The sequence below is a fragment of the Rhodamnia argentea genome, chromosome 9, assembly GCF_020921035.1.
Source record: "Rhodamnia argentea isolate NSW1041297 chromosome 9, ASM2092103v1, whole genome shotgun sequence".
Taxonomy (NCBI): Eukaryota; Viridiplantae; Streptophyta; class Magnoliopsida; order Myrtales; family Myrtaceae; genus Rhodamnia; species Rhodamnia argentea.
The window spans coordinates 8,692,534-8,701,692 of record NC_063158.1 but is presented as its reverse complement, the minus strand read 5'-3'; the positions used below and the strand labels follow the sequence as shown (position 1 = coordinate 8,701,692).

Sequence of the window (9,159 nt, the reverse complement as noted above, 5' to 3'; positions counted from 1 at the left end):
CTCCCGCTATTTTATTTAGGTTTCTAATCGACCTACCATAAATGATTAGTGGCGGCTCCAAAATTAAAATATATTGCATGTTAATCAATTGAACCTCAAGTTGCGATTTGGTATAGACTTAAGAAAGTCCGAGTTAGGTTAGTTAAATAATTAACTCGATAATCCATTAGCCTTGAATTTTTTTTTGAATTTTTTAGGTCGCGACATGGACCCACTCAAAAATCGAACCGGACTAGTAGTCGCGCTAGAGGGAGGATGACCTGCCTCATCAATCATGGAGTAGCTACGGCGGCCATGGACAATGAATGCAAAGGAAGAACGACCCACTTCATTGGTGATGCAGCAACTATAGCTACCATGGACGATGGCTCGTTCGGTGCCTTAGATGATGACGGCGATGTGTTTCCAATGTCTGCTAGATTTGATTGACCAAAGATGTACATGATGCGGAATTTCTTTTTCTTACAAAAAATTCACATAGACAGTAATATCTAATTGAAAAAATCACATAAGACTTTTGGTCAATATTTATCACTAAAGGTACTTAAGTAATCGTCTTTTTTTAAATTTAGTGTTTAAGTGATCCGACAAAAAGTTTTAATATCAAAATCAGCGTCACATAAAAATTAGGACACTCCGGTGTCCTCTTCTCTAAAAGTCCCGGACAAACACGAAAACAAAATAAAAAAACCACAGCCCCTCGACGTGGGGGGGGAAAAAGACAAGCAAGATTTGGTTTCCTTTTCGAAATTATTTGGAGCCATCCATTGTACTCAGTTTCATCCGATGTGGAAGTGCACTAAGTACTACTAGTCTCCTACTACTACTCCTAGGGATGATGTAGGAATTGACATTGGACTTTCTTGGGTGTCAAATCATGGCTTGCATGGGCCTCTAAGATCTAACTAACCCCCCCCCACATTCCCACGCCTCGCCCATGGGGGCCTCCACTCTCTACTCCCACTATCTTACTAAATCCATAACTCCAATTGCTATGAAAATATACCTGTTCTTCTCTCCTAGAAACCGTCCTGCACCACTAAAACCCAACATTGGGCGTCACATGAACGACATTAGGGATACAAAAATAACATTATCAAGTACCCGTTAGCGGTTTGTCATATCGTTTGACATGTTAGTTACAATAATCCCGGCTTATCAGCGCTGGTTGGTCAAGCAGTCCGAGACTTGATCTAGAAGCCAAAACCATGAGTTTGACTACCCCGTGTGTAACTGGTCTTGGAAAACCGTGGTTGAAATATGTGAAGGACGAGTCTGAGATGCGCTTCGCCGATCTCGGGCTCCTCACTTGCATCGTGATGACGCAATGGCGATGGGCTTGCCCAGTGGACAGCGATGTGAGAGCTAAGTCCGGGGCCTTCTAAACGTTCTTATGAGGGATGGTCTATAGTTTGCCGACATGGAAAACCTTTTTTGACTAGCGAGAAAAATTAAACTCCCTATCTTTATATCCCATACATTATTCCCAAGGAAGAAAAAAAAGGGACTCCTATTGCTTATGGTGAGACTATTTGCGAATTGTTCTTTGCTTCCCTCTTTTCTTGGTTCCAGGATCAGATGCCTTGCCTTTCATCTTTCCCCATATGGAACAAGTAAAGATGCCTCTCTTTCCATCAAGAACCGGAGTTAGTTTGATCCTCTCTTTTGAAACTCATGACCGGTCTAATCCATGGACCGTCGCTCTAATTTTTGTTCACGTCATGTCAAAGCTCCATCAATAATTTGGATGGAGAATCATGCAAGGATTTGCAAGCTGCCTGATCAATTTACACCAAAAGGCCAGGACACTTTCTTGATCATTGAGGCGAAGCACCATCAAGCATCAACTCACTAATCTTGTCATCTTTTCCTTAATTAATTAAGGGATTAGATGATTAAGCCACTCATTCACCCCTCTCTTGGATCTTATGTGGGTCACTGTCATGCATTCCTTTTAGTTAAATCACCAGATCATAGTGCTCTCTTTACCTGCCAATGCACTTGCAACTGAAAAACCAAAGTGGTGTTCGGAATCTGTTGACTCCCAATCTAATGTTGTCGCATATTCAAATTATGCAAGTATAGTATTATTAGGATGATTCGAAGATCAGAATTTCCTTCAAGTATCGTCTAACCTACCACCAAAAGAAGGGGTGATAACATCAACTTCATGAGAAGGAACCTCGTCAAAATTTGCATGCGCGATCGACGGTTTCATCGAAAACGTTATTCCTCGGATCAAGAAGGTCGAAAAGCTCTTCAAAGGCTGTTTCTTGAGCAGGGCGAAGCGAGCCTCCGGCAGGACTTATTACCTCAAGACCCTATGCAGTGCGACATAAGCAATGAGTCGGTAGCCGGCCAACATGGAGGCCATGATGAACACATCCAACCACAAATTGCTGAGCCCCACGGCTTTGACGGCTGGAAAATCTCTGACCCGGCAAAGCTCCCCTTTCGTGCACTCGTAGACGTCGTCATTGCTGTACTGGACCCCAAGAAGGAGCCTGTAACAGTAGTAGCTGTAGCTCAAGTACTTGAGCCACTCTATGAACGGGGGTATTTGCTGAATGTAGTACCCACCCGCGATCAGGAACACGAGAGTCGTGACGGAGGCCAATGTCGTGGCCTGCTTTACGTCCATGAGGATGGCGCCAAAAGCCAATCCGAGGGACTGCGACACCAGGACACTGTAGAGGACGATGAGCAAGGAGAGGATAAAAGTGGCCGGGTCAGGCTTGAGCCCGCCCATCCAGTAGATGATGAAAACGAATGCAGTTGGGAGGGCGAGCTCGAGAGGGAGGTCACCGACGGTCCGGGCTAGGAAGTAGGACGAGAGCCGGTACATCCCTGACGACTGTTCTTTGATGAGCATTCTTCTTTCTTGAGGGAATGTGAAGACTGCATTGTAGAGTGGATAGAAGCCCCAGAACACAGAGAAGAAGAAGAGCAAGGCGATCTGCAATCATCAAAGCAAAACTATTTCAGCGGTGGACAATTCCCCTTGTTTTGTTTTGTTTGGAAATGTTACATGACTCAATTTATCAGGAAGAAATCAAACTTTATTTTGCAAGTCAGTGTCATGTCCTCCAAATTGAACCGAGCTGAAATGAGATTTTCTTAGTCCTCGAGGCATTATTTTCATCATCTAGCGTGACGAACTCGGAAGCAATACGTTAGTTCGGAAAGTGCATTTGAAAAAGAACATAGGATTTAGGACTGAGCGTCAATACGAAGCAGAATGTCCAAGGCTTAGCAGTCAGCACAAAAGGTTGCTGGATTTCGCACTCTCTTTCGGCGATATCCAGAGTTTAAAGACGACCAAGGTCATGTTGCTGTCATGGACTACTGGGATAGACTTGACGTTGGGGAAAAAGAAAAATTCTTACGCGGTCCGCAATATGAGATGCCGGGGTGTGCCACCAGAGGAGTCCACCGAGCACCGCGACGCTTATCACTTGGAAGATTCTCAGCCTGTTGAAGGATTCAAATCTCCTCTCTCTCAGCCCCCTCTGAAGCAGCACTTTGAACTGATGCCACCAGCTGTTGCACCATTGCTCTGCCTTCTTCTCATGTCCTGCAAGATTTCATCGTCATAAGCGATAGACGAGAGACATGGCAGAGAAAAAATGGGCAATTTGATCAAATGGGTGTCGCTTTCTGTTGAACATTGCCTGATAACTACAAGGCATCGGGTTGTGATGTGCAAATGTACGCAGAAATGCTAGGACATAGGATATTCGAGGGGTGGACTTTGATTCGACCCACCTTTTGTGAAAGCGTTGTAATTGATGATATCCACAGAACACAGCTCTGACTTTAACCTCGCGGATATGTTCTTGTCATAAGCAGAAATAAGAGCTTCCCTCACCGATTTCTTCTCTTGCTCCATGTTCTCTCCATGCTCGGTCGCGTGCTTGGAGTCAGGAGCAATTCCTGAAAATTTTCCGACGACCGTTCAATTTAAAAACTCCAATTCTCTGGTATTTTCTAGATGAAAAGGCCTGAGCAATATGTTAGTCCCTCTTAAAGATTCAATCGACACATTACATGATCATGATGTGCAAAATCTACTTAAGTGTACTTGTGCATCCGGTGTATGTCCATATGCACGAGAGTTATGGACTGCTTTAGTGGTTGGTCCTTTCATCCTGGTGGAAGGTTGAGGGGCAGTTTATGAGTGTTTTTAATCATTTGGAGCTTAAAGAATGAAAACTTACGCGATAGCACAAAGGAAAGTTTTGAAAGGTAGGGTCACATTTCACCCCATTTGCATAAAGTTACGCTTTTGACCACAATTAGTCTCAGCTGCATCATCTCTGTCAAACTTTTGCTACGAATATGAAGAGAGATTGAAAATAATCATATGAAATACCACCTCATGAACATAAAGTAAACTGACTTAGTTCAGTTCTGATAAATTTCTAATTCTCGTCTCCAGGGCAGAAAGGAAAATGAAAATCACCAAAGCTATGTAATGTTCATGTAATTACCGTTGGCAAGATCAAGCAAAAGATCAGCTGGATTCACAGTCATGGATGTGGTGAACCCAATGGATGAGAAGTAGTCCAAGGCTGCGGATGCTGGTCCATAGTAAATGGGGCTTCCTTCAGAGAGCAGCACCACCTTGTCGAACATGTGGTAGAGTCGGCTCGATGGCTGGTGGATGGTGGTGACCACCGTCCTGCCACCGCCAGCCAGCCGCTTCACAGTGGTCAGGATCATCTGTGCCGTGGTTGAGTCCAACCCTGATGTTGGCTCGTCCAGCAGCAGCAGACTGGGATTGATCAGCATCTCTTGGCCTATGCTCACCCTCTTCTTCTCCCCGCCAGATATCCCCCGGAACAGCGGCCCGCCTATCATGCTGTGCCGGCACCGGGTCAGCCCAAGCTCAGCCACGATGCTCTCGACGTGGCGGAGCTTCTCGGCCAGCGGCAGGGTGTTGGGGAGCCGTAGGAGAGCGGTGAACAGGAGTGTCTCGGTCACTGAGAGGTGAGGGTAGAGGACGTCGTCCTGGGCCACAAACCCCATCCGCCGTTTCACAGTCCCGGAGAAGGGCTGCCCGTTGTACGTGATCTTGCCAGACAGCTTGCCACTGAGGCGGCCACCAAGGGCCGTAAGGAGGGTGGTCTTGCCGCTGCCGGAGGGGCCCAGCATCGCGAGTATCTCCCCGGGGCAGACCATACCGCTAACGCCGTTGAGGATGGTCTTCTCTCTTGGGCTGCTGCTCCACGTGCCACCCCAGTAGGATTGCTTTTGGTCCAATTTCACCTTGTAAACCACCTCCTCAAACTGCAATTTATGTTTTTTTGTTTTTTTCGATTTCAGAAGGGATCATAAGGAAGAAGGATCGCACGCTCAATAAATCATGTAGTTAACTATACTATAAGGGAAACAAAATTGGTACTAGTTCACTGGAACTTAAATTAGTGGGACTATGTTCAACAACAGCCAAACTAGGCGCTGTCTCTACGGTCGGCAGAATAAGAACTCTCCAAGTAAAACATAGTAGCAATAGAGACGAGAGAGAGACCTTTAAAGTTATGGGATACAAGGTGACTTGTATAAGGGACTGAGAACCAGCTTGAACAGGGTAAGCAAGGACCGCTTCGTCGCTGCTGCAAGGTGGCCGAGACATGTCCGTCTGACCTTGTGCCACCACCGCCGCGGTGAGGTTGCAATATGTTGACTTTGGGGCCGTGCAAGGGAGGGGCATTAGCAAAACGGAGAAGTTGTGGGATTCTAGTTGAGATATTGGTAATGACAAGTGAAGGGAGAGAGAAGTTAAGGAGTTACTTTTTGTGGATGGTGTTTGGGCGAGTGTGTGTGGTTTTTTTTTGGTGTGGCTTGTGTTGTGGCACTTCCCCAAAGTGAATTGGAGGGCAAGATGCAGATATATAGTAGTGAGCGAGACGAGGATTTTTCCTGTGTGAGTGGGTGTATTTGTGTGTGGTGGAGGCCAATCTTTGGTGGGTTCCCCCGGTATTGTATTGTGTGTGCCTTTTAAAGTTATTCTTCTTCCACACAAAGTACTTACTATAGTTTATACTCTCTATCTCTTCATGAAAAAGCAATTTATACTCACCTTTTCTTGATCTTAACAACTTTTCCATTTTGGTGTTACAACACACTCTCTCTCTCTCTCTCTGTTGCAACTGCCAAGAGAGAGATGACGGTTTATATTCCATGTTGACATTGTGTTGGGGGTTGGGCAATATTCTCACTTGAGTTGCCTTATTGCAATCCTTCAAAGCTTGACCAATGACTTTTTTGGATGGACTGGATACTCATACATACATACGAACGTACGTACATACATACATACATACATACATACATACATACATACATACATGGTGCTATAAATCGTGCAAGCTTGTGAAGTAAGTTAGGACATAACGCTCGATGAGTTTGTTAGAATATTTTAGTATTAACTTACGCATTTATCTAATAGTTTAAGTATTTAGAACAGTTGGCGATAGTCTCACAAAATTTCAAATAATATCGAAGCAAATGGTTGATTGATGGTCATTCTCACTAAGTGTAGTGATGTTTGGTAAAAATCTCAAGGAAGAAATCTCCTAACCAATGCAATTTCCAGGCAGCCTTCATGGTTCCATCCTAAGAAATAGATGAGGGTTCAAGGTGGGCATTGTAGTGTATCAACGAGGTTCCGATAGCAGTATTTGAGGTTCGGTCCAAAGAAAGAGCAATGATGAAGGTTAGCATTGCTATTGTTGTTGTCCTTACATACAACAAAGTGTAGTTTCAATTTGACATAGGCTGATACAAAAGAATACCTACATTAAGGGGGAGCAAGCCTATCACTGAAGTCACATGTGAAGAGAAAATTGTTGAGCTAGTGTGAGTTATGTTGGAAGTCCTACATATGACATCCCGAAATTTATTAAATTGAAAATAATTAAAAAAAATAAAAGAATATGTCTTGACTTGTTCCTTAAAACACCTAGAAACTTCTAAAGGAAGCTAAAACATTTCTTAATAAAAAAAGAAATCGTAAAGCTTCTCGAAGAAGCTATCGAGTGACTCATCAAGAAAGCCATTACTTTAATTATTTCAAAAGTTTTTTTGAAAATTTCATATTAGAAAACATGATACAAGGTAATAATTCTTGAATTAATATACAAGTCAAAGGCAAGCCAATTAGAATACATAAGTCAATGCCAAGTCAATACAAAATCAATGTCATTTTCGATAAGTCAATAAGAAGTCAAGAGGCAAATGACAAATAAAAATGTTATTTTCAAGTATTTACTGATATAATAAGATAAATGTCATTTTCAAGCATTTAATGATAGGATAAGATTAATGTCATTTTCAATAACAAAGTCAAGAAATTATAAATGAGTTCACAATAATTTGATTAAGAAAGTCAAGAAATTATAAATGAGTTTACACTAATAGGATAACAAAATCAAGAAACTATAAATGAGTTCACACTAAAAAGATTGATAAAGTCAAGATGCTATAAATGCATTCACATTGGTAAAAAACTTAACAAGGAAGGTCATTAATGAGGTAACTTAAAAGTGAAGCTAGAAAACTATTATAAATAGGGATATGGTTTCTTCATTTCCGATATCCACCAACTCTCTCTCTCTCTCTCTCTCTCTCTCTCTCTCTCTCTCTCTCTCTCTCATGTCCTTCACGCTCTCTCATTTGCTTGGCTCATGTCCTCGATCACCCTTCGTGTGTTCTCGGGTAGGTTTGGAATAGGGATGCTAGTTTAATGCTTTCATGAGTGGATGCATGGTTATTCCTTATGAATTAAATGAAATGTGTGTCGGAACGTGTGTGTAGACTTTGCTAAATGAAGATTGAAAAACAAATCATTATGTGTACATGAGTATTTATTGTATATGGAATAGAACGTTTCTTAGGACATGTGGATGGTATGATAATCGTAATCAAGATTAAGAAATGGATCATGTGTATGCTAGAGTGTGGTTGCCATTCAAAGACGATAACTGTCATCATTAGTGATAAATGTAACGATGCGGGGGCTTGAGGTGACAACATATCTGACTATTGCTTGTGACAACGTGGTCATATGTATGTGCCATCATCCGTTAAAAGTAATACTTGAGGCGATGGCTTAGACATCCTCCACCTAACGATGATATGAAATGTATGTGCCGTCACATACATGCAGTGGTGACGTTGCCTTGTACCGGAAGTTCTGATGGGAGACTTGGGAAAAGAAAGCCCAAAAGTAATAAAAAAAAATGTCTATTGCATTTATTGAATTTGTACTTGACATTATGACAAATGTCATACACGGTCATCATGAGTAATAGAACGCTCAGAAAAAGAAAGTGCAAAAGTGAAAAGAAAAATCTTTTACACTATTCAGAATATGAATGATATAATAACTAATGTCGTGCTTGATAATTTTGAGTAATGAATCATAGGATAGCTTTGTGGTTCGCGACATTAGGTGTTAGAACTTCTACTTTATTTTAAAGCTAGTGGTTTTCCTACTGGGTTGTGTGCTTATCCCTTTACTTTTTAAGAAACGAAAATCGACTCTCCCATTGTTCGAATACCCGACCCACATGGAACATACCAAGCAAGAGTTCGTTGATGTAGAGACAAGTGTCGAGTGTGTTAGGATAAAAGCAATAGTATGGATTGATATAGGTTAGCCGCAACAGGTTCCCTTGTGATTTATTCATAGCATCGGATACTAAGCAAAGGTATGCTTATGGGCCCTCTACGCCACTTCAATGGACCAGTTGGGTTCCATGGAGGAGCAATACCTTAGAAGGGAGCTCGAGCCAAAATGAGAAAGAAGTTTAAGTAGTCTAAAAACGGGCAAAGCTACAGGCGTAAGGGTAACCTCCTCAATTTTGATTGTGTACGGTCAAAAGGAGGTGAGTTAATATTGTACAATATTATGATGCATATATGTGTAAAAATAAGTATGTTTGTAAATATCTTGGAAGCTCTTATTTCTATTAAATTATGTTGGCTACTAACGTTTGCGCAAATAGAGAATAAAGGTTGACAATAAATAAATAAATAGATTAAACAGAGGTAGAATAGCAAGGTAAAGGACCTGGGACGTTACACAGCATCATTGAATTGATGTAGTACGGAGCAATTAATATATCATAGCTAATCCATAATCCATTGCCTTAA

The 9,159-nt window shown here is 42.1% G+C and overlaps 1 protein-coding gene across 1 annotated transcript; it reads right to left on the bottom strand.

Moving 5' to 3' along the window:
* Nucleotides 1-2,057: 2,057 nt before the first annotated feature.
* On the bottom strand, nucleotides 2,058-5,861 carry LOC115729452 (ABC transporter G family member 14). Its single transcript, XM_030660035.2, has 5 exons — nucleotides 5,531-5,861; nucleotides 4,491-5,289; nucleotides 3,766-3,933; nucleotides 3,387-3,574; nucleotides 2,058-2,956 (listed from the first exon to the last, which is right to left on the bottom strand). The coding sequence occupies exons 1-5, from the start codon at nucleotides 5,711-5,713 to the stop codon at nucleotides 2,309-2,311; spliced, it is 1,986 nt and encodes a 661-aa protein (XP_030515895.2). The 5' UTR covers nucleotides 5,714-5,861; the 3' UTR covers nucleotides 2,058-2,308.
* Between the last annotated feature and the right edge of the window lie 3,298 nt (nucleotides 5,862-9,159).